The sequence below is a fragment of the Podarcis filfolensis genome (genome assembly GCF_964270895.1).
Source record: "Podarcis filfolensis genome assembly, chromosome: 6".
Lineage (NCBI taxonomy): Eukaryota > Metazoa > Chordata > Lepidosauria > Squamata > Lacertidae > Podarcis > Podarcis filfolensis.
In genome coordinates this window covers 68911067-68936262 of record NC_139609.1, presented here as the reverse complement: position 1 = coordinate 68936262, position 25196 = coordinate 68911067, and the positions used below count along the sequence as shown (strand labels likewise).

The window sequence follows — 25196 nt, the reverse complement described above, 5'->3', positions numbered from 1 at the left end:
CATATCCTTTCTTTAAATATCTCCAGGGGAAAAAACAGTCAATTTCTGAGGCATCAGTTCCTTTCTTTAGCAATGGTTAGCTGAGAAAAACAACAACAAAATACCACTTTAAGCAAAACTGCCTTTGCATAGGGCTGTGCTTTTCTGAGCAATAAAAACTCAAATGCTAGTCTTTTACTGTGGTGGAAAACAGAATCATTTTCCCCACTCCCTGCTGAACAGATCCTTTTTGGATAGTGGTTTGTTTCATTAATATCAACAGTGACTAAACATTTACTTAAACTTACTGCTGAGAGACGAGAGAGCACAAGAGACTGAACTTTGTTCTTAAAAAGAATATGTTTCTTCCCAGAGCTATCCCATCAAAAAACCACTACTGGAAAAGTACAGTCTACTCTTGCCTTCTGAGAGCATGTCTTTTGCTACTGTGCAGAATGTGGCCCTTCTTGTGGAAATGAGAGGAGTAAACTAATGTTTAAAAATGTGCACAATATAGAAATAAGACTCATCTTCCTAAATTACACTTGGGGAGTATCTGAGGTAGATTGCCTTGTTCATGTAAAGACAGCTTGTATTGGGAAGGTAGATAGCTCCTTTCTCTTTGCAGTATTTGATAGTGGAAACTTCTAATTTCCTTTCCCTGGTGGTTTTACTTTTATAAAGTGGAACACAGTACATAGAAGAAGGAGTCATGCTGTATTCTCTCTTATCCAAATGTAATGGTGTTAGAAGGAAACCAGCTTCTCTACCAGCCTTGTTGGCCATTTTTTTCAGTGGATGGTGTCCAGTGGTGACTATCAGCTGTTGAAAGGTTATTTTTAATTATTTCTGCTCCCCCAACCTTCTGGAGCAGATTTAGATAGTGTGTGGGGTACCTTAGGGGGAATGGGAGATTAATAAAACTTTTCTCTCCCTTCCATTGACAGATTCCCTTTTGTCTGCTGACAGTCTCCACTGGATACCACCCAAAGTGAAAATTTAAATACCCTGAATAATACTATTGTGGGCTTCCTGACTTGCTTTTATTAGAGAAAAACCCCTGTTTGTACATATCTTAAGACTGCAAGCCACAATAATAGGTTGACGGTGTTGTATGAAAAGTTAATAATGTCATAGGTCAGTGAGATAAGAAAGAGGATTTACTCTCAAAAAGGATGTTTTTTTTACAAAAGCTCACAGTAAGTTACTTTTCAGAACCTTTTTAATTCCTTTGTAGTAGTTTACTTGAGGAAATATGCGTTAATATTTCATTAAAGCCTTTTGGGCCCTTTGCTGTACTAACTTAACTGCAAGGCAGCCTGAAACTCATGGTCTTACAACCACAGCAGGCAACAAAAAACTGGCTGGACAGTCTCCTTTTTATTAAATGTTACCTTGGTGGGAAGATGTTAACTTAGCTTTTTGTTGCTTGTCCTAGGTGTTGAGGAATGTTCTGCCGTCTCCTGTCACCCTCAAGAATTTACAAGAGACTTTGTTCTGTCAGCCATTGGGTGAACAGGGAAAAAGTGCTAAACGTTTTTGTTTTTTTAATGTAGTTTTATGTAGCCTCACTGATCTCATGGGCTAAATCTGGGATGGGGAACCTGTGGCCCTTCAGATGTTGCTGGACTACACCTTCCATCCCTGACAATAGGCCATGCCAAGAGGGTAAGAGGTTCCCCATCCCTGAGCTAAACTTTTATGGACATGGACAATTTCATGAAGGTTTTTTCCTGTCTGGGTGCATTAAAAGGTGTAGACTTCATACCCTGTTGGTTTGTTCAGGGCTTTAAAATCCTGACCTTTTGCTTAATTCATAGCTTAAAAGGCCCAAAATGATGGGAAATGATCTACAATATAACAAAGTGATTAGTGAAAGCATTATGCCAAAAAAAGTTTATTTAAATTAATTTAAGAGAACTTCTTGCCCACCTAGCAGTTCGAAAGCATGCAGTGCAAGTAGATAAATAGGTAACGCACCAGCGGGAAGGTAAACACCATTTCCGTGTGCTGCTCTGGTTCACCCAAAACGGCTTAGTCATGCTGGCCACATGACCCGGAAGCTGTCTGCGGACAAACGCCGGCTCCCTCGGCCTATAGAGCGAGATGAGCGCACAACCCCAGAGTTGTCTGCGACTGGACCTAACAGTCATGGGTAACTTTACCTAACATACAACATTAAAATCCTTTATTTAAAACATGTTATTTAAACATTCAGAGATTATTAAAGCCACAGTAGCCAAAAGACAGAAATCTCATGTAGGTTCTACATTTATGGATAGAGTTGTCTAAACAGAAATGCTTTAAGCAGGCACAGAGGAATACAACGAAGGAACCTGTCAGGCCTGGAGTTCCAAACTGTAGGTGCTGCCACTAAAAGATTGATTACTACAAGTGTGGAATGAGTATTACGTGGCACCTGTAACAGTGCCAGTTCTGCAAATTGAAGCAATTGAGTGGGTATATATGGGGTAAGATCCTAAAAGTGAAGAATGGATGGTGCAAAACATTCAATATGCATAAAACAACACAGATTTTGCTTATACCAAAACCTCAGTTGCCTATAATGTTCTGATGAACAGTTAGCCATTTACCATATGCAAAAAGGATACATTTTAGTATAAACTAAGCAAAAACTAACTGCAACAAATACAATTTGGATTAAGGTTAATTTTCTGGGCGGGTGACTAATAAACATGTTACTTACCTATTGATACCAGTCTTTTCAGTTTCTTGCAGATGTGTGCTGTAATTTAACTTGAAGCAAAATAGAATCGTAGCAAATGCACAAGCTTTTACAGTCATGATGACTGCATGTATTTTATTAGGAAAACAGCATTATTTGGTTTTATGTAGGGTGGAAAAAGTTCCAGAGCTTTTCTTTCATTATGGATATCAATTGCAAATACAATATTAGGCATGCTTGGCAGTTTCAGAATTTTTGCCTTTTGTTTACTAAATACAAGTAAAATAAACATGATTAGATGACTCTCTAGGGCAGGTGTTGAGGAACCTTTTTGGCTCCGTGAGCTAGATTTTTATCAGAAGCCATCAACCACTTGATGTCACAATGATGCAAAGTGCTTTAAAGTCCCAAAGGTGCAGCTAAAATTAAAAAGTATTTTCCTGCATTCTGGGAAGGCTAAACCCCAGGAAGCGGTTTCTGCTAAAACAAATCCCCCGCTCTGTTTTATCAGGGAGTTCCATGCAAAACCCTTCCAGAATCAGGAATGCGGGCCCCCCCCCCACAATTTTCGGCTCACAAGTAGGGGTTAAATCTTGCTGCTTTGGCTGTAGATTCATTCCTTGCTCGGAACAGGAATGTGTTAAATCAACCCCATCCTCAAGCCCATTAGATGCCATCACAACTATTGTCAGCTGATAGGCAGGCAGTGTGGTTTCAGGAAAATGACCTCATGGACCAACTTGAACCTCCTGACAGGACAAGATTGGCCCACAGGCTAGATTGTCCACCACCCATGCTCCTGGGCATAAATATTTTTTTTTTTTGTGGAAATGGAAAATTAACCTATGCATATTACCCTAGTTTTCCAGAAAACCTTTGTCACTGTGTGCACTACTGCTTACGTTAAATACATTAATCATTTGTTGCAATTTAGAACACCTTATTCTCTAAGGAGCTCAAGATGGTGTACATAGCTCTCTCCCACCTCATTTATTCCCCACAACAACCCTGTGAGGTAGGTTGGGCTAAGAGGCAGTGGCCGGCCTATGGTCACCCAGTAAGCTTCATAGCCAAGTGGGCATTCAAGTTTCAGGTCCTAGTCTGATACTCTTAACAGTTACACCACACTAACTCTCAAGCTTACAAGTCCCATGGAAAGTGTGTAATTTGATACACACACACACACACACACTCCTGCAGAAATAATAATAAAGCAAATCCTCCAAAGTGGTGATCATACTCATAGAATCAAAGAATTGTAGAAGGGACCATGAGTCATCTAGTCCAACCCTCTGCAATGCAGGAATTTCAACAGGTGGTGCTCCATCTAATTTGAAACCATATTGGACCCAGCTTAGCTTTGCAAATGTGCTAGCAGTTTTATTGCTGCACCAGCTTGGTTAGGAATTGTTGATTAGAAGGAACATACCTTTTTACCAGTTTGTCTGCTTCATTATAGTAGCCTGATTATGTATGTATGTACATATGTACTGTGTTGTAGAGCATTTTGTATTACTGGCATGCTGTTAAGAAATGAAGATGATTTGAAGCCTGTATTAGGCATGACTGGTGCCCATTTATTACATTTTTATTTATATTCAGTTTGGGGCAGCATGCTGCACATGAAGTGGTTTTATTTTATTACATTCTTCATAGTTAATCTTTAGGATGCACTATCACTGACCTCCCATGCACAGCATGAAAGTGATTTTTTGTCTAGTTCCAAGCATTAATTTTTTCTCATATAGTGTATAAGGTTTTCTGAAGTGCTTCTTCATTCTCATGATTCGAAAGAAGCTCTTCCACTTAATTGGTCGTTGCTGTTCCCAAGCTATTAAAATATTTGGAAATGAGCAATCTGCTCAGTAATACTTTCTTATTCAACTTGTACACGCACAACAGCGGTTTAGTTTTACACGTATGAATTGAAATGAGCCTGAGTAAAGCTTTGAGGTCTCTTGTTCCTCTGCTTCCATGCAGTTGGGAGAAAGATTTCCTCAGTGTTTTGGTTCACTTTCCATAATTTCTGACTTCTCGGAGCGAGCTAATTTCAAACCATGGGTTATGAAGCTGGCTTATTTTAAATCACTGTTAACTAGAACGGGAGTCTGTGAACCTGAAGCTTTTTTCATTCTTATCCCATGTAGCACTAAGCTATATTTTAGTGCTGTGTACAAACCAGCCCACTTTTAATGCTATTGCTAGTATACCAGTCTCTCAAAGTTCCAACAGGTCATTTGATACAGGTAGAGTTATTGCCATCAACATAAAAAGCGGGTTGGTTTGCACATTTGCTGCAACCATAAGCCTATCTATATACCCAACAAATTGTTTGTTGGATGAAAATCATGTTCTTGAGCTGCAACTTGTAACTGTGTGTTGCGTTCGCAATGTGCTGCCACAAGGAAGAAAGACAATTTAAGAAAGCCCTTATCTTTTCTTTACAGAAGTTCATTCCTGTAGTGTAGGCAGTACTGGGATGAAATCTTTTGTTATGAGAGTAAACTGCAGCTTTCTCCTGATGGCATATGCAAGCATGTATTATGCATTCTTGATGTGACAGATTTATTAGAAATTTAAATTATTTGACTTGTGGTAGAAAGGAGTTGAAACCCTAATGTTCAACTTGGGTAAATTTCACATGCTATGTTTTATATTTTAATGGAGAAACAATTGGTCACACTTGTTATTTAATAATAATGATATGAACATTAATTGTAGGTCCAAGTTTGAACTTCAGTATCTTCTCAGAGTTTCTTTTTATTCCTGCAGTAGGAAAATTCTTGTAGTTCCCATAAATGTTTTACTTGCCACATTCATGTTTGGTACATAACTGATACAAGAGTCTTACAGCTTAAAAGAAAAGGCGAACTAGAAACCCCCCCCCCACATATCATAACTATCAGGCAGCCTTAAGTTACTGGGCTTGTAGGTTCCAGGTATATGAAAATGTACACGTTGCAATAATTCCTTACCTAGGTATTAGGTCTCAAATCTATACATTTTCCTTGGGAAGGGGGATATTGGCAATATTTCATCTGGTTATTCCTGTATTGACAGTTTTAGTCATCTGGGAATCAAAGAAGAATTGCTTTCTATAAGGATGTTTCTTGAGGATATCTGACTGCAAAGAGGAATACCATCCATAATATCTCACTAATATCATGCTAGGTAAACTCCTTAGGTTTGAGTTGACTATTTAGCCTATGGATTTCTTGAATTTTAATTAACAAATCACAGTAGAAACAAATGGTCCTCCTTGTGATTACAAACCAAGGCCCTGGTTTTTGCTCACTGAAGCTATCTGATTCATAACCTACTTGTCTTCCTATGTACGGGGTAGAAACGTAACTGATTCAAATAGTACTATGAATTCGTTCAATCTCTTTGTTTAGAATAGAATCTGAGTGAGATCTTAACTCTTGAATTAATTCCAGTTGTCCAGTTTAGCTAGTGACCTTACTCCTGAACAAGGTTGAATACTCTGGATGCAATAAACCATGTGAAATGAAAAGTGCAAATTATAGGCAGGTGGTGTTAGCTTAAACAACTTTTAAGAAATTCAGTACTCTTGTTACGATAATACAGCTTAAGTAAAAAATAAATGCACCACTCTAATAAACCAGGGTCAACAAATAGAGTTTCGTGAACATTTATGCTCTAAATCCTTTAAAGCAGAGGCACGGGAGGGAGTACCTCTGGATTTTTTGCAATAGAACTGCAACAGTTTCTGACTCCAACTGTTTACCAGCAAACCAAAAGGGCTCCCCATATTATGCTACTGAAAAAAGTAATTAAGGGGAATTAAGGATGAATTTTTATGTGAAAGGATTGTGAGCTCAGTTCTGCTCTTATAATATCTTCCTGTTCTGAGATGTGTACTTAGAGGCAACCAGTTCCTTAGTTCTTGGTACATGTCTGCCTCTTTACAGTGGAAACATTATTTGTCCCTGCTTTTAAGCATGGAGAAACCCTAATATAGACTAATTATGTCTTTTGGGGTAATGCAGTATGTATATGTTCTTACATTTGAACCTGTCTTTGGGTCCCTATGTTACTTCTGTAGGTTTTTCCCCTCTTAAAAATACTTTGCATTTCTGTTAAAAGCAGCAAATGGTTTAGAATATATAACTCTTAAGGGGCTAAATCATTGACTTGGATCCAGATAAATGAGGGGAAGAAGACAATGTATTAGTGCTGTTTGAATTTTCTTGCAAGTGATGGTAAAATATTTCTCACAAGCCCAGCAGCACAAGGTAGCATACTGTGCCTACAGTATGAGAGAAATAGTGAATAAGGAAGCTGTAGGATAAACTAGTGGGCCGTAATAATGTCTTGAAAATAGCTTATGCAAACAGAAGCAATTCTTTGGATTTGGGGTTGCTTTTCTCATGCAATGCTCTTCCGCTAGGTCGGAAACAGCCCTTCTGTGAGTGGAAGAGGCTTTCCGCTAGCAGAAGGGCACCTGGGATCCAAGCTACTTGCTCCAATGGGACCTTCTCCATTTGGAACATATCTAGCGTGAGCAGGCAGTAGAGTGGAAAGAGAGTCTCATTAAATGAACAGTTCAGAATCAACTATGAACCTGACATTTCTCCAAAGGAACTTGGTAGGTATAGTTATCTGCAGTTTAAACATTTTTGTGTCTTCTGTTTGATAAAATATTCCTCCTCCTAGGAGGAAGGTAGATATTTTAAAGAGTGAGGTACCCGTATGTTTATCCTGGTTGAGGGTATGCTTGTGAATGTGTGCTGTCACCTTGAAGGCTTGTACATACCCAGTGCATTGCTTTTAACTATTGTATAAATGGTTTAGAGAGAATTAAAATAAATTATGTAATTTGATTAAAGAATGATTGCATTATTTAAAAAATAATGTACATTATAAAGAAAATTTGCATTCATGCTGCAGTTGCCATAACTTACTTGATGGGGATTTTTTAAACTTGCCTACCTACCCAATTCATAGTCTAACTTTTAAGTGGATCTTATTATTTGCTGCTTTTGAAAAAAAAAGACACCTAAACTTGTGTTGTTTGTCCTGTTCAGGAGAAAAAAGAGCAAGAGCAGAAGTCGTAGCCATGACAGGAAGAGGAGTAGAAGTAAGGAGCGCAAACGAAGTCGTGATCGTGAGAGGAAGAAGAGCAAAAGTCGGGAGAGGAAGCGCAGTAGAAGTAAAGAACGGAGACGCAGCCGTTCAAGAAGTAGAGAACGGCGATTCAGAGGCCGTTACAGAAGCCCCTAGTATGTTGCACAAAATTGTCGTTTTAGTTCTAATATTTCATTGCTGAATAAGCAGGAAATGTAATAAAAGTATAAGTTTTATTTTTTTAAAAAAGGCAAACTAACCTTTTAATATAGCTGCATAAGCCTCAATTTTAAGATGTATACATTTCTGTACCTGGGCTTAGGTTTTTCAAAATACTTTTAAGCAGACAACTTAAGAGAAATCTGCTTCCAGTATCATGTGGGATCTGAAATCACAGTATGACTGTAGCAGTGACACAATTTTCTTTTGCAGTATCAGAGTGGGTAATCACTGTAATGGTGGAATAACAATATTTGGTTCATACATAATGCCAAGTCCATGAAACTAAAAGTCCTTGCAGGGGGAGGATAAGACAGACCATGCAAGCCTGAGACTTTGCTTGCGCGCCTTCGTGTTCATATATATGTCACACTAAATCATCTGAGAACTAGCCCAGACTTTCTCATAATGTCAAAATGATATCTCAGGTTAATTTTGGATATGCTTCACATATCTGCCTTACTGCATCCCACTTGCTTTCAAATATACTTGTAAAGTGAACACCAGTTAGCATTTAGTTTCTTTCAAGATTGTTCCTGCCAATAATGAACTTGCTTAGTAATATATTTTCTTTCTTTTTTTTTTAATCTAGTTCTGGTCCAAAATTTAACAGTGCCATCAGAGGAAAGATTGGCTTGCCTCACAACATTAAAATAAGGTTTGCTTCTCTTATTTTATGGTGACTATTTAATTATCTATTTTGATGTATTTAATACCTTCATAATTGGTTGTATCCTTTTTTCCACAGTAGACGACGATCCAGGAGCAAAAGTCCATTTAGAAAAGACAAGAGTCCTGTGAGGTAGGCAGTTGAATACTACTGTTTAAATTGACTGTGCAGTGTTGAATATTATATGAGGTGTCTCAGTTGCTTTCTGTGCAAATCTTTCAGCTTCCAGAACATGCTCTCTGTGCATGTTTAGTGTGCTGCCTCTGCAAGCCAAGGTTATTGTTAGTATTTTAATTTGGCATGAGTAGCATAGAGTGCACCTATTTTGATTGATTGTGGCAGTTCTGAAGTGTTGTGGATGTTGGTAGCACTACAGAATTTGATGTTCTTTTATTGCTGGTAGTACGACCTTTTGCTTTCTCTGGCCATTAATAGGAACGTCCTTTGAAAGGCATCTGTGATACACCTCTGTGTGAAGGTGACTTATGCATTTGACATTAATGAGCTATAAGTAAAGGTAAAGGGACCCATGACCATTAGGTCCAGTCGTGGCTGACTCTGGGGTTGCGGCGCTCATCTCGCTTTATTGGCTGAGGGAGCCGGCGTACAGCTTCTGGGTCATGTGGCCAGCATGACTAAGCCGCTTCTGGCGAACCAGAGCAGCGCACGGAAACACCATTTACCTTCCCGCCGGAGCGGTACCTATTTTAATGTGCTTTCGAACTGCTAGGTTGGCAGGAGCAGGGACCGAGCAATGGGAGCTCACCCCGTCATGGGGATTCGAACCGCCAACCTTCTGATCGGCAAGTCCTAGGCTCTGTGGTTTAACCCACAGCGCCACCCGTATCCCGAGCTATAAGTAGATTATTGTAAAATTTTCACAGATGGAGCAGCAAGAGATATTGTGCTCCTTTCAGCTGTTCTCCATACCACACTGATGTGTCTCAGGTCTGTGGGAACAACCTCTGCTGAAGGAAGGAACTATCTGGTCTGAGTAGAGGCGCTGGAATGTCTCCCTAAGTTAGGCTCTATGGAAACATTGGGTAAGATGACCCAAATGGCAGCTAAGCTGCAGGAGCTTGGGGTGCAGTTATGGCCTACAGAGATCATTCTTAACTCGCAGTTTCATGGACCCAATGGGCAAATGTCATGTTAGCCTCAGCTGCCTGCTCTTCCATTTTTTGAAAAGCCATCCTTCACTGCTTAATTCAGTACTTGCGGCAGGCAATTAGGGTCATTCCCCATCAGGCCAGGCTGAAAGAAAACAAGCATTGGGCTGTTTTCTTGCATTCATCCTAGTTACTATCTTTGGGCTCCTGTGAGCTTAAGCTTGTTAATTCATCTCTCCTGCCAAAATTTGCTAGCGGCACCCATGTATAGATCTCGGCCCCTGTGTGTTCTTGTCTGGCCTATCCACATATAGGGGACTTGCTTTGAAAATAGGGGGATTGATTGAATTAAAGAGTGATCACAATGTCAGGCATAGATTAGCAGTCTTGTAATTGGAGTCATGGTCACTTTGCAAACAGAGTGCTGTTAGGTTTAGACCTTACTCCCATTCTTGCCATAGTCCGCAAAACGTGGACATTTTGCAAGGGTAAGGTGTAAATAATGTTTGGAGGGAGATTGAAACATTTTGTAATACTGCCTTTCAGTTGCAAAGTATATGATAATGCATTTTTGTGTGTAAAAAGTGCTATTCTGCTTAAGCTTGATAAATACAGTGATATGTCTTCATTTTTTCTATGCATCATTGCATTTCTCTTGCTGCCCAGTGCTATACTGATTACTGCCTTTGTATGGATAGAATATCGAAAGACATAAATTTGTAAAATGGCTGAATACGTTCTTTCATTTCAGACATACACAACTATTAAAGTACGTTGAGGTTAAAAGCATTTCCTTTCTAATGCTGGGATTAGGTAAGGTGTACGTACTTAGAAGTATGTCCATTAAATTAACAGATTTTTCCAGGCATACTTGTAGAATCGGGGTGCAAGACCTCTAAAACATCCTTTGTTAACCCCGAGCACCTTCTCCCAACCCTATTTTGTCTTTTTCATCTGCGTTACACATTCTTGTATATTGGGGTAGGAATATACATTACACAGGAAAGAGCCCTTTTCTGAGGGCAATACCTTTTTTGCACTATAAATAATGAATTCTGAGATATTGAGACATTGACACATCTCATTAAAGGGGACTGTAGATATCTGGTGCAGTTGAAAAACGGGTACCTGTCTGCCTTACTTGAAGCATGTGCTATTTGAATGTTAAACCTCCATCTGTGTCTGAGTGTAAATGGATTTAATGAATATCAGAACAAATTATGTTCAAATTATCTTTTAAAATTGAAAATTACTGACCATGGTTTATCTATTATTTTCAGAGAACCTATTGATAATCTAACTCCAGAGGAGAGAGATGCTCGAACAGTATTCTGTATGCAGCTTGCTGCAAGAATTAGGCCAAGAGATTTGGAAGAGTTTTTCTCTACTGTAGGAAAGGTGAGGCGTCAATAACTCAAATTTCTTCTGGTGTCATCCTAATATTTTTAAAGCAGAATAACTGGGCAGAATTTTTTCAAACTTTCTGTATATTAAATTCCATTTAAGATACAGTGGTGTATTTGGGATGATTTGCAAGATTGAGCTGCTGAATTTTTAGCCTAAATCTAAAGAAGTTTCCACATGAGGACTTGCTAGCTAAAATAACATAGACCAGGCACGACCAACTCACAAGAGACTGCGATCTATTCCCAGTTTAAAATGCAGGCAGTGATCTACCCATTGTCTTTGGAGGGACGAGGTACATGTGTGGGGTGCGTGTGTGGAAGGAGGTAGCTAAGTGGATGCGGGAGGGGGGAGTTTAAGTGGGGGTGGGAAGGAAAGGGAGGCAAAAGTTCTCTCTCTTCCCACCCCCAACCAGCCCCTCTCCCTCCACTTATCCAGCTCTCCATCCCCCCGCAGCCCTTTCTCTCCCCCCCCATCAAAGGTAGCCGCATAGCTGATGTGCATCCCGATCGTGCCTGCCCCCCCCTTTTACCCCCACATCCGGGAAGACTGGGCCAGGCGACATTCCTTGTTCTTTCCACCTGTCCTGGTCTTCCCTGCGGCGGCAGGGGGACCCAGTGCCAGGGCCACCACTGCAGCAGTGATGGCTAGGCTGGGTGACATTCCTTGCACTTGCTGCCCGGCCTGGCCTTCCCGGCGGCAGTGGAGGGACCCAGGGCCGCTGCTGCAGCAGTGAAGGCCGGGCAGCAAGCGCAAGGAATATCGCACAACCCTGCCTTCCCAGCGGTGGAGGGACGTATGGGGCCGCCACTGCAACCGGGCTGGACAGCAAGTAAGCAGGCAAGGAATGTCCCTCCCCCTGGCGCTGGGTCCTGCTGCTGGCGGGAAGGTTGAGCTGGGCAACATTCCTTGTGCTTGCCTTCCCTGCGGCTGCGGCTGCGGCTGCGGCAGGAGCCAGGGGAAGGGGCGGCGACATTCCTTGCCCACTTTATTTAATCCCACGATCGACTAGGATCACTCCTGTGATCTATTGGTTGATTGCGGTTGACTGATTGGACATGTCTGACATACACAAGACCAAGTTACAGTAGGATTGTCCTGTTCCATTATTTTTGCAACACTTTGGAAACAGGAGAAAGTAAGTAACTTGTGCGTGTTGGCAAAAAAATGTGATTGGATCCTAAGGTGCCATTCTGTGCAGCCTCCATCTAACGTCAGGGGGAAAGGCAGTTTTGTTGATTTCCCTCTCTTCCCCTCTGGAGTAGACTTTCAGGGGTGTGGGGAGAGGGGATTTGGCAAAAACAGAATCTCAGGATCCATCCATAATTTGCTTGCTTTTCTGATGGTGTAAGATGCTGACACTTTTGACTCTGAAAGTTTCACAGTTGTTAATACACCAGATTGTCTAGAACAGGCATGTCCAACCTCAAGTAGGTTGCAATCTACCAACAAGTATCAAACTGGCGGCGATCTACTACCCTCCAAAGTCATTTAAAATAGAGAGCGTGATAAAGGGATCTTTATTTCACAGATACAGTAGTTTTGTTTGGATATCATCATGATAGATCCAAATAGTTACTAGATGAACAAGTAACTAAGCAAGTGAGAAAAGTCAAACTATATTTTTATATTAGTTTGCACAGATCTGAGAAGCCAGCTTTTCTTTCTCTCTCTCTCTCTCTCTCTCTCTCTCTCTCTCTCTCTCTCTCTCTCTCTCTCTCTGTTAACTCTTCTGAGTAGCTTCTTCCTTGCTCTGCGATTCTCCTTCCCTGCCTCCCTCCCCCCCCTCACACACACACACGGCATCCTCACTCTTTCCCTCCACCTCAGTCTTTCTCCTTCTGCATCTTTTTGTTTCGAGTCCAGTCATGCCCCATCCCTAAGTTAGTACCCTGCGGGAACACCCCCCCCACACACATAGACACCAGCCCTCCCTCAGGGCACTGTGTCCCCCTCACCCCCCTCCCGGTGCTCTAACACACACACCCCCGAGCGCAGTGCAGAGCGGGTGTCAGGAATGAAGGCAAGCTGGCTTCCTCAGTATGTCCCTGTTTTGTGTCTTTCTTTCAAAATAAGATGGTAACATTGTAGCAAAATTTGGAAAATACTTGGCTAATTATTTGAAGGAACAATTGAAAGTCTTTGAGGGACAGTAGGGTAGCTGTTAGGGCATTGAAGCACCATTCCTTGAATACTGAAAAATGGCACTGCTTGTATGTTTTCACAAGTTTATCTGCAGGCATGAGAGAGGATTGAAAAATGATTCAATTTTGTTTCAAACATAATTTTTAATTTGAAGGCACTCTGTAGGAAATGCAGATTAAACTTTTCAAATAGGTAAAACAAGTTTTAACTGTTCCCATCTTTCTAGGTCCGTGATGTACGCATGATTTCAGACAGAAACTCCAGACGTTCCAAGGGAATTGCTTATGTGGAATTTGTTGACGTTAGTTCAGTACCTTTGGCAATTGGATTAACAGGACAACGAGTTTTGGGGGTACCAATTATTGTACAAGCATCTCAAGTAAGTTGATACTAATTTCTGTTCTAGCTCCTTTATGATCAGTAAATCTTACTTCATGTGCACTTTATTCTTGCATTGCAGGGGGTGGAGTAGATGACCCTCCGGGTCCCTTGCAACTCTACAATTCTATTGAGTCACTTGTGATCGAGTCCTTACATTCTATTCTCAACTCTGGATAGATCTGAAGTGTCATTTAGGGTTATACAAGGAGCTTGAATATGTCCAGTATATTTTTTACTTCACTTGTTTGAGTTTGTCAACCTGTGCCATACCTCAAAGTGCTGTTGAAGATTAGGGGACTTTTCAAAAGTAGTTTGACCAAACAATGATTGATAACAGCTAAGAGACAGAGATGGCAGATAAAAAAGTTTATTAGAATAAACTAGCATGCCTATTTGCAAATTTAAATGCCATCTACTTGAATATTATTGTTAATAATAATAGTAGTATATTTCTTAACGCTTGTGCCTAGTTACTTACAATAAACAGTATTTGATAGTAGACCAAAAGGTGGAAATCACTTCTAATTTATCAACAGTTGCATTTTTAAGATGGTGAATGCTTAGTTAAAACTTGTTTGGCACTAAAAATACTGGTGATGACAGCAAACTCCTAATCTTGAATAATTGGAAGCCCCCCCCCTTTTTTTTTTAGTATTTATTTTTGAGTGCACTAAACATACAGTGAGTTGGTGGGCTTCTGCTAATATGCATGCTTTGTTTTTTTGCTTAATGTAAGAATGCAATTTTTGAACTTGACCTACTCTGTAGTGTACTTCTCTCTCCTTCTCCTTCTCCCTCTCCGTCTCCCTCTCCCTCCCACACCCACCCAGTTTTGAATACAGTCTGAAGCATTCCTCAGTTAAATGTAGGACAGTTAACTGTTAAACTTTATTTAGTAATGTGTATTGTTTCTATTTGGGATAACTTTTCTAGGCAGAGAAAAACAGAGCAGCAGCAATGGCTAATAACCTACAAAAAGGAAGTGCAGGCCCCATGAGACTCTATGTGGGATCATTACACTTCAATATAACTGAAGATATGCTTCGTGGAATCTTTGAACCTTTTGGGCGGGTAAGTTTTTTAGTTCATTGGGGACAACTGCACCTAGTAGTAGTGACAGAATTATGAATTCCTGAAAGGTTTAATTGGCCAGCTTCCTTTCTCTGATTTTAAAAAATGTTAGTTCAAGGAGAAATAAAAACTACATGTATTCATTTGATCCTAAAGACCAGTCTTGATTGAGTAACTTACAGTTGCACTTCTATAGTAGTGGATGCCAAGTTGCGTAGACTGCTTTCATAGCAGATTGTAAAAATTAAAATAATATTTCATCTGTCTAACTGCAATATTATTCTGGTTTGTGCTTTCAACAACACTGTGATAACATCAAACCGTGGTATTGCACCATGGGATCACATCTTGTGCTCCCTTTCCTCCTCACACTCTCCAACTTACAGTCCCAGTTTTCAGGCAATATCACAATTGGAATGTTTGGTTGTAACTGCAGTTGATGGTCTGAGAACGGAGCACTTAGGCATAGCACCAAAGTATGATTTAGTATTATGTGTGACACATCTATTCTTTAGGATTTCACGATCCAAATCTTGAGGATTTCAAATATCCAGGGGAGCTATTAGAACATTCTGTGCATATTCCAATTTGCATTATGGTCCTGGACAAACAGACTTTGTTTTCTTCTACATCCTGTTCTATAAAATAAAAATTGATGACAGTAGGTCTTATATACTAATTAGTACTGGTCTTTGCAGATTGAAAGCATTCAGCTGATGATGGACAGTGAAACTGGACGTTCCAAAGGATATGGATTTATTACTGTAAGTTTATAAAGTTTATTGTGGCAAACAGGTTCTACTGATGTCAATTGAATATATTGTTTCCAAGTAAAAATTCTTAGATCTTAAGACGTTCTGATTTTTTTAGACTTGCGATCCTTAACTTAGTTTTAGTTTACATGTGTAAAATTACAATATGTACCACACCTTTTATAATGTGCCCTGAAAGAAGTTGAAGATAAAATATTTTAAGTCATAAACATGAATAATTCTGAAAGTTAGGTACTAAGCCCCAAGTTTTGGGCATGTTCACAATGGTAGAATAATTCCAGTTTTTATTAAACATGAGCAACCACTGCTATTGTACTGGACTTCAAGTTGGAGTGTGCTAAATGAAGATGGCTGCTTCACTACCAGATAATAGCATTCAGTAGAGTACAGTCATATCATGGATCCTGAATGCCTTGGTACTTGGACGTTTTGGCTCCCAAATGCTGCAAACCCGGAAGTGAGTATTCTGGTTTGCAAATATTCTTTGAAACCCGAATGCCCAACGGGGCTTCTGCAGCTTTGGTTTCCGAACGTTTTGGAAGTTGAACGGACTTCCGGAACGGATTTCGTTCGACTTCCAAGGTACAACTGTATGTTGCTGTGTTGATAAAAGCAAATTGAAAATGAAAGGATGAAGGCAAAATTGTCCATAGACAAGTGTGCAACTTCTCAAGTTACATAAAATTACTAAATGCAAACATCAAGTTGACAAACTCTACAACCCCTTAAACCCGGTGGAAGTATGCCATGGTTTGCATTGCCTGGTAGTTAGTTTGGGCTCCCATGTAAATGTCTGTACCTATCGGTTTTATAGCAAAAAAATCAAAAAAATTGTGGCTTCTGTCACACTAAACCAGTTATTTGAAGGGTTCTAGTATTAGCTTGATGACTGAAACTTAATAGTTTCATTTTTTAAAAAATAAATGCTGAAATAAAAGTCTGCTAACAACTGAATTTTAAATGACCATAGATTAATTTGTTTAGTTTTCAGACTCTGAGTGTGCTAAAAAGGCCTTGGAACAACTAAATGGGTTTGAACTAGCTGGCAGGCCAATGAAAGTAGGTCATGTAACTGAACGTACAGATGCATCCAGTGCTAGCTCGTTTTTGGACAGTGATGAACTGGAAAGGACTGGAATTGACTTGGGAACAACTGGCCGTCTTCAGTTGATGGCAAGACTTGCTGAGGGTAAGTACATTTGTAAAAAGCATAGTACATATGGTATTTTCTTCTAACGTATTTTTTTAGCATACTACTATATGATTTCAGTCTAAAGGAAAGCTCACTGCCAAGTTTTTCTAGCTAAGTGGGACATAGTCATCTCCATGTTGTAGACCTTCTAGTTTGGCTACATTGATTCCCAAGACTTTAAGCTGGTTTGCATACAGTGATATAACCATGATTTAGTACTATGGGCATGAGGTGAACAAACCTAAAGCTGCACTTCCTATTTCTCTTTCCTCCTCCTGTGCAGCTGGGAAATAAATGCCTGCTGCATTTTCTTTGAGTTTTGTGAATCCTAGCTTGTTATGAGGTGTTAATCAGAATCAAGGTTTAAAATAAACTTGTAAGCTTCAAAGTTAGTAAACTTTAAACCATGGGTAATGACACTGGCTTTAACTAATCAGAGTTTGTTATTAAACTGTGCTGTCTGGAAATTAAACACAGCAGAAGTCTTCCCAAACCTTGTAGAAGTGGGAAGGGATAACTGTAAAGCTAGTAACTTTGATTGGGCTCATTCTGGTTTGTACTTGTAGCACAAAACAATTTTTCATAATTTTAGTATCCTAGTTAAATGTAGAGCCTCTAGCACAAGATAGATTAATGGCTTTCTATTCCAGGTACTGGCTTGCAAATTCCTCCAGCAGCACAGCAAGCTCTGCAGATGAGTGGATCATTAGCATTTAGCGCTGTAGCAGGTAAAATTGTTTTTTCTAAATACTGTATTCTGGAAGTTATTCTTAAGGAAGATAACTTACTCACCTGTTGATTATGATATGTTAGCTGATTTGCACAACCACAGCAATTATCTGTATCACTTTATTTAATTTATTTCAATTATATACCACTTAGTCACAGAAATTGCTAAGCGGGGTACAAACAGATTACAAAAGTAACAGTGAATAAAATTTTATGCAGGAAATAAAATTAATCATAAAAACAGAATGTATTTAAATGCCTGCTGAAATAGAAAGGTTTTCAGGCACCTGAAGTTCAACTATCAGAGGGCCCTGTATAATATCAGTTGTGAGGGAGTTCTACAGAATCAGGCCCACAGTACTGAATGTGCAGCTCCAGGGGGATATGAACTGCGTATCTGAGCCATGGGAGACCACTAAAACAGATTACTCTGAAGATTTCAGAGATCAAGCAGGGATATAAGGTATCCTGGCCTCAGAATGTTAAGGGCTTTGTAAATTATACAAGAACCTTGAACTTGGCCTAGTAACATGGACAGCCAGTGTGAGCTTTGAAGTGCCAGATTTATGTGCTGCTGATAATCTGTCCCTACTAGCATTCTAGCCACAGAATTTAGCACCTGCTGGAGCTTCTAGACTGATTTTGATGATGGTAGTAGTAGTAGTAGTAGTAGTAGTAGTAGTAGTAGTAGTAGTAGTAATTTATTTATACATACATACCCTGCCCAATTATAGCCCCACATAGAGCACATTGTAGTAATGAGTTTTGAGGCTACTAGTGATCAGGCTATCCCTGTCCAAGAACAGCCATAGTTGATAACCATAACTTGTAAAAGGCACTCCTGGTCACTGAGTCTACCTGAGCCTAAAGTGACAGAGAATCCCTGAATTATGAACCTGTTCTTTCAGAGAGACTACATATAATCGTGTCCAGAATAGGCAGGATATACAGGACACATTTCGCATAACCAGTCTTGAATTGCTTGTGAAATTTTCATATGACCGCTTTCTTTTATTGCTTCTTGTCTGCTAGCTTATGCAATACACAGTGACAAATTTTCTTAGAGGAATGGTTGGTACTCTTTAGAGCATTAAGGGGTGTGAGAGAGAAATTTGCATTCCAAATATTATATTGAAATGTTCTCTTCAATATTTTTCTTTAGATTTACAGACACGACTTTCACAGCAGAGTGAAGGTGAGACTGATTTTGAATAGAGTTGTGTATTGCTAGAAAGACAGGCATTTACAATTCCACCTGCCTGAGAGCAAGGACAAGTGCTCCTTACTACTTACGAGAGGAACTCTCAGAAGCTTTAGACAGTTCCCAACAGTTTGGATAAGAAAAAATACAGCATGAATTTATCCTGTTTCTTTCCCTGTCCAAGCCTTGGACACAGGAGAAAACTTCCACTGCATTCAGCCTATCATACTTGGCTACAGAACTTGGTAGCAAGGAGAAATGGATGCTCACCTAGTTAAGATAAGGTGATATTAGTTGATCCAGTATGAAGATGACATTTGAGCTGTTGTCTTTTGTTAAAGTAAATAATAAAGCACTGGGTCAGATAGAAAAGATTTATTTCTATTTTCCAGTTCCTCTTCTGAAAGAATTTCATTTTTCACCAATTCTGGTATGGACGTGCTGACACTCAAAAACCTATACATACACTATTGGGATTTTGGGTGTAGTCTTATTGTTCTCAGGCAGTCCACTCAGTTGTACTCTACTTGCTCCAGGGCCATTTCTGAGTTGGATCTTAATTTTGTAAAGCATAGGTTCTTTTGATCTAAGGACATTTATGCAAACTTATTTGTCTGGTGCAAGATGAAGGAAGAAATAAACAGTTGTCAGTCTCCCTAGTTAAAGGAGCCATATGTTGTTTTATTGGAGCCCCTTTGACACCCCCCAGGGCAATGTATGTGCAATATTCAAATAACAAGCCCTGCCAATGGAAGCCTTTGCAAGAACTTATCCTTCTCCTAAATTGGTTGAGGGGCAGGGAACACCCTGGAAACAGTGCACAGGGGGAGAAAAAGAGAGATCATTGCATCAGAAATTCCAACAGAGCAATCTGCTTAGCACAATGTTGAATTCCTCCCTATATGTTTCAGACAGTATCTTGTCCTCAGAAATGGGGGTGGGAGTAGGCCTATTCAAGTTAATAAGGCATGTTAAAATTAGGTTCATTAACTTTGGCACCTCTGCTCTAAGTAGGACTTAGTTTATTACAACCCGTGAATTCAGATCGCTGTTCAAGTTACTTGGTGCTTCTTGACAGGGACATAATGCAGTCAGTTTACTTGTTAGCACAGTGCTCAACAAATTGAATGCAAAATATATATCCTGACCTCCTTGCCCATATTAAAGCCTTTGAACTAGAACTCCAGTTTTTAAAAATTTGAATGTGAAAGACTGCTTATTAGGAACTGTATTCTTGCAACAGAATCAAATTTTGTAAACCTTGGTTTTCTATTTTGTAACGTATTATAAATTTTCAATAGAGTTTGCCCTGATACTTTTAAAGTCTTAGTTGTAATCTGAGGGTGGAATTCGGCATTGTGATATTACAAACGTTCTGCCTGTGCAAGTGTATCAGCTTGCCAGGGGGACCAATCTGCCTCCGCTGGCATGCCTCTCACAGCCAATTGCAGGGGAGGGAAAGAAATGAAGAAAGTCTGTTACGCACAGGGCTTCTGCTGACAGGGCTTTTAGATGTATCCCACCCTGAATTTTGTGCTTCTTAAAATAAGGAGAAACTTACTCTACACTTTCCTCTCCAGTGTTGGCTGCAGCTGCTTCTGTACAACCACTTGCAACACAGTGCTTCCAGCTCTCCAATATGTTTAATCCTCAAACGTAAGTTAATCTCTCTCTCTCTCTCTTTTTGTAAAATCTATTTTATTTCTCTTATTTTCAGTATACGTATGAAGAATAATTAATTAATTTGTGTATTGTCTTACTCTTCAGTGAAGAAGACGCTGGCTGGGATACAGAAATTAAGGATGATGTGATTGAGGAGTGTAACAAACATGGAGGCGTTGTCCATATTTATGTAGACAAAAATTCAGCTCAGGTATGTTGATTAAATCAGTACCCAAAGGTGGTAACTTCTATTTGTTCCTATACTTCTACAAGATGTGGCTATACACCACTGTACTACTAATAGTATGGTCAAGTACTTTGGGAGCATTTTATGTTCTACAAACAGACCAGACTAAAGTATTCTCTGTGTGATGCCAGAAAACTCTGTTACTCAGTTGTCAGTGAACAAAATGTCTATACAGTGGTACCTCAGATTAAGTACTTAATTCGTTCCGGAGGTCCAGAGCACAATTTCTGTTCTCATCCTGAAGCAAAGTTCTTAACCCGAGGTACTATTTCTCGGTTAGCGGAGTCTGTAACCTGAAGCGTACGTAACCTGAAGCATATGTAACCCGAGGTACGACTGTACAGACATTGATTCAATTACTATTTACATCATTGCAAGGTTAAAATACATGTTTATGAATCCTGAATCACTGGCTGCAAAGAATATAGGTTCAGTAAGTACTGCATGGACACAGTAATTCAGTTTTACTAGCAAACCGGAGGTTAGACTAGCCCCTTTCCAGCCCTGGGAGGAGCGTGGGGAGTGTTCATGTGACACACCACACCACAGCTGACACACTAACATGTCATGACACAGTTTGGAAAGCTCTGCCATAGACCATCTCAGTTAAAGGAAAAAAGATGACACTTTGAAACCTAAATGAGATTTGCATGCACCTAAAACTTTGATGGGGAACCTGTAGTACTCCAGATGTTGTTGAACTCCCAACCTACCTCAGCCAACATGGCTAGTGGTCAGAGATGATGGGAATTGTAGTCCAGAAACAACTGAAATACCACAGATTCCCCATCTCTGCCCTACAAAATCATGTAGGAGTGCTCCATAATCTAGTTCTGCTTTCAGATGCACAGGTGGCTATGTGCTCACCTTTGACTGATATGCCAGATACAGCCGTTCCTGATGAAACTGGACCATGCCACAGTCTTTCAAGCCTTCGTTACCTCATGCTTTTTGTGGCACTGCCCTTTAAAAGCTTTTGGAAACTTCAGTTGGTACAAAATGCTACCATCAGACCTTTGTATCAGGTTAAACATTCAGAACAAATTGCTTTTCTTTTTTCTTTTTTTTTTGATTACTTGCATGATGTACTTTAGCATAAACTGCCTTGAATTAATTTTGTGCAGAAAAGGCAGGATATAAGTATATTAAATTCCTTTGATGGATTAAAATATTTATTCACATTTAATCTGTAGTTTTGTTCCAGCAACTTGAATTGTTGATTTCTGTTGATCTGCAAGTGAACAGTTCTGTTAAATGCAGTAAATGTTGTTTGTATTTCAGGGTAATGTGTATGTCAAATGCCCTTCAATAGCTGCAGCAATTGCAGCTGTCAATGCATTACATGGAAGGTGGTTTGCAGGTATGTGAACTGAAGTTGTTTATTACTATTATTATTAGAATTAGAATTTATATACCGCCCTATTACCCTCAGGTAATATTTGCCTTGTTGCTGTCTAACAGGTAATAGGTATAGATAAGCAGCTGGGACTTTGAGAAATAAATAGTTAGGGGAGTTGTTTCTTAGAACACCACCTATAGAACTAGGTAATCACAAGTACTTGGGGGAAGTGGTATCAGTTTGCAGGCTTCCACTGAGAACGACAGCATCTCTACCATACTTCTTGCAAATTTATCTTCAGAGCTAGTAAGCCAGTGCCCTTAGAACACATGTTGATTTGGGCTGCTTAAATAAGTTCTAATACTTTTAATTGTCTAGATTGATGATTTGCAGTTGAACTCAGATGGGATTGACATTTTTGGGAAGAAGGTTATTTCTTCCCACTTGGGCAATTGCTGGGTGAGATATATAACCCTTCCACCTGTTTTCAGTTTGCCATCCCTTACCCAGGATACTTTCCCAACAATTATATTACAAGAGTATCAACAGTTCCATTTAAGTTTAGTGCAGCCTTTGATGCCCCATCCTTCTTTGCCAGACAGATTTTTGTACGTTACAGCAGTGGTTTTCAACCAGTGTGCTGTGTCACCCTGGGGTGCCTTGAATGATGGTCAGGGGTGCCACGGGCAACACTGGCCCCTGTCCGTCTTTCTTTCCCTCCCCCTTCTGATGCCTTCTTGCGTCTCTGCCTCTCAAAAGGCTTGCACAGCTGTTAGTTGCAGCAGACCCGACTACAAGCTCCCCGGTTTCTCTGGGGCTGGCCAGGGGGTGCTTCCCAGGCCCCTGTAAGGCAGTGTAAGGAGGCACCTTTCCCTGCAGCACCTGACCATCATTCAAGGCCCCCCCCCCCGGGTGCCACGGCACACTGGTTGAAAACCCCTGCCTTACTCAGTGATATTTTACTGTTAACTTACTGTAACCTTAATATTTTTTTCATTGGACTGATTAGCAAGTTCTAATTCTGGAAAGTATTGCTCTTGTTAGACAGATGATTTTTATGGTTTTTTCTTCTTTTTGTTGTTGAAAACCTCCCTGAGCATTGCAGATGCATTGTGAGGATAGAAGTTTACTAAAACAATAGTCCTTGGAGGTCTTGTAATGAACTTCATAGGCATTGCACCTTTCTCATTTTGTTCATTCTTGTTTAAAAAGTAAGCAAGAATTTTAAGCAGTTTTCCCCTCTATCGTTTCTTTTAGGTAAAATGATCACAGCAGCGTACGTACCACTTCCAACATACCACAACCTTTTCCCTGATTCTATGAACGCAACCCAGCTCTTGGTTCCTGCTCGGCGATGAAGATGGATTTAGTCAGTTTTGTACATAGCTATTTTTGAAGGAAGACTTGAGTTACCTTTTTAATTAGAAGAAGACAAGAGGAAAGGCTGTAAAGTCCTTTTGTGTACATTTCCTGTTACTTTTAAACGAAAAACAAAAAATAGAGTAAGCAGGAATGCTGTGTGTTCATTCTCTTGATTAGCATTCCCACTGTATACAAAGCTGACTACTTGTTCTGCCTTGTAATTCTTGTACATTTAGAACATTTGGCTAAAGTGATCTGTAGGAACAGATGTAGCTCATAGAAAAGATTTTTCTGTAAAAGGTGGACAGGACATAAATTTTAATGTTTCACAAGCCTTTTCTTTTAATGCAGGTATTACATTTTACATTCACCTAAATGTAGATGCTCTGCTAAAGGTTAATATCAGATTTAACTGGACATATTTAGTGTGTTTTGTATGGATCAAAAATTTGAGAGGCTACTGAGTGATTTCTTTGGCCAGCTGTTCTGCTCACTTAATGTTGACCAGTTGGCAAAATTTGGAGGATTATAGAAGATTTTATTTCTAGATGGTAACTTTTGATTGTCTCTGTAAAAGTTTCTTGTAAATAAGGTGTAAGGTGTGTTTAGAATTCCAAACAAAGCTATCTCTGCATTTCCAGATTAAAGTTCCATTGATTGCAGGGAATGTACCTAAGTTTGAAAGTTGAAGTAGGAAATGCAGGAATATATTTTGTCTGGTTGCATATAATCTGCTCTTTTTTAAGCTCTGTGAGCTCTGAAATATATTTTTGGGTTACTTCAATGTGTTTGACAAAACAGCTTGATATTTCTATCAACAAATGACTTTCATATTGCAATGATCTTTGTAAGAACCACTCAATAAAATTCTCCTAAAGGCCTCCAAAAGCATTATTTTTGAGAACTCAAATTAACCAGAAAAATGCAAATTGTGAATAGTTAAAATGCTGGAAAATCAGCAACAGTTTGAGCTTCTCTTTCCCTCCCTCTGTTCACCTTAGTGCACTCAGTTTTTCCTTACACACATCCACCAGAATTTCTTAGTTTAAAAACCAAGCTGTGTATCTGAAGAAGTGTGCATGCACACGAAAGCTCATACCAAGAACTAACTTAGTTGGTCTTTAAGGTGCTACTGGAAGAAAAAAAATTTTTTTGTTCAAGCTACATTTGTCACGGTGTAGAGGAGGGGTCCCTAACCACCTTGGGCCTACAGGCACATTTGGAATTTCCGGAGTGTTTGCATGACCACAGATTGACTGCTGCCGTTACTAAATGTTGGAAGCATACGCAGCTATCATCTTCTCTTGCCCGAATGAGACATGGGACAGACGAAGTTCACCAATGGAGGGGGAAAACCTAGTGAGGCCTGCCTGTTAGTTGGAGCAATGTACTACTCTGCTCAGCACAAGTAGTGCAGAAGCAAGTCCATACCCAGTGTTGTATCATCTCGTACTCATCACAATGACTTTGATGGCCTTTTCTTCTGGACTACTCTATAATGTCTATGTGGATGGCAAAGGTTGCCAGTTGGGTACTTATAACTCCCATGTGTCAATTCCAGTGAACACAAAAAAATCAAACTTAGGTTCACCTCTCTGCCACTAACAGCCATGCAGCTGCTAAAGCTCGAATTGCAACATAGGATACTATATCACCTAAATAACCTATCTGTAAAGTGTGTGGCCCTTGACAACTGATGGAAAGCATTTTTAAACTAAACAACGTTTTTAAACTAAAAGTTTTGTTAATTTGGTTATATCTTGAGAAGGCTATACTCAGACAAATTTGAAACTAAATGAGAAACTGTAAAAATGAATTATAAGTGACACCATTCAGTTGGGTGGCACCCTATATAACTATGCCTATTAAGTGAAAATAGTTAATCTGGTGAATATGCCAAATCAATTCACAACATACCCAAACAAGTTCTCATTTTTTT

The 25196-nt window shown here is 39.7% G+C and overlaps 1 protein-coding gene and 1 long non-coding RNA gene across 22 annotated transcripts in view; one reads left to right on the top strand and one right to left on the bottom strand.

Annotated features, from left to right (window-relative positions):
• The window catches only part of RBM39 (RNA binding motif protein 39), a 32308-nt gene extending 8170 nt beyond the window's left edge, over nucleotides 1–24138 (top strand). For 6 of the 21 annotated variants that reach the window (XM_083617719.1, XM_083617721.1, XM_083617734.1 and 3 more), the window contains 14 exons: nucleotides 7714–7908; nucleotides 8565–8630; nucleotides 8721–8774; nucleotides 11032–11149; nucleotides 13527–13679; nucleotides 14615–14752; nucleotides 15451–15516; nucleotides 16510–16714; nucleotides 17368–17445; nucleotides 18609–18641; nucleotides 20228–20303; nucleotides 20415–20520; nucleotides 21838–21916; nucleotides 23153–24138. In XM_083617719.1, the coding sequence (XP_083473845.1) occupies nucleotides 7714–7908; nucleotides 8565–8630; nucleotides 8721–8774; nucleotides 11032–11149; nucleotides 13527–13679; nucleotides 14615–14752; nucleotides 15451–15516; nucleotides 16510–16714; nucleotides 17368–17445; nucleotides 18609–18641; nucleotides 20228–20303; nucleotides 20415–20520; nucleotides 21838–21916; nucleotides 23153–23253 (1468 nt within the window). In that variant the 3' untranslated portion in view covers nucleotides 23254–24138. Of the gene's footprint in view, nucleotides 1–926; nucleotides 1648–1709; nucleotides 5837–7076; nucleotides 7275–7713; nucleotides 7909–8564; nucleotides 8631–8720; nucleotides 8775–10540; nucleotides 10565–11031; nucleotides 11150–13526; nucleotides 13680–14614; nucleotides 14753–15450; nucleotides 15517–16509; nucleotides 16715–17367; nucleotides 17446–18608; nucleotides 18642–20227; nucleotides 20304–20414; nucleotides 20521–21837; nucleotides 21917–23152 lie in introns of those variants that run through there. The other 15 variants (XM_083617738.1, XM_083617737.1, XM_083617736.1 and 12 more) reach the window with 11 other exon arrangements.
• LOC310764253 lies at nucleotides 18648–20221 on the bottom strand. Its single transcript, XR_014549097.1, has 3 exons — nucleotides 19861–20221; nucleotides 19511–19822; nucleotides 18648–19299 (listed from the first exon to the last, which is right to left on the bottom strand). It is a non-coding gene; the product is annotated as an uncharacterized lncRNA (long non-coding RNA).
• Nucleotides 24139–25196: the final 1058 nt, after the last annotated feature.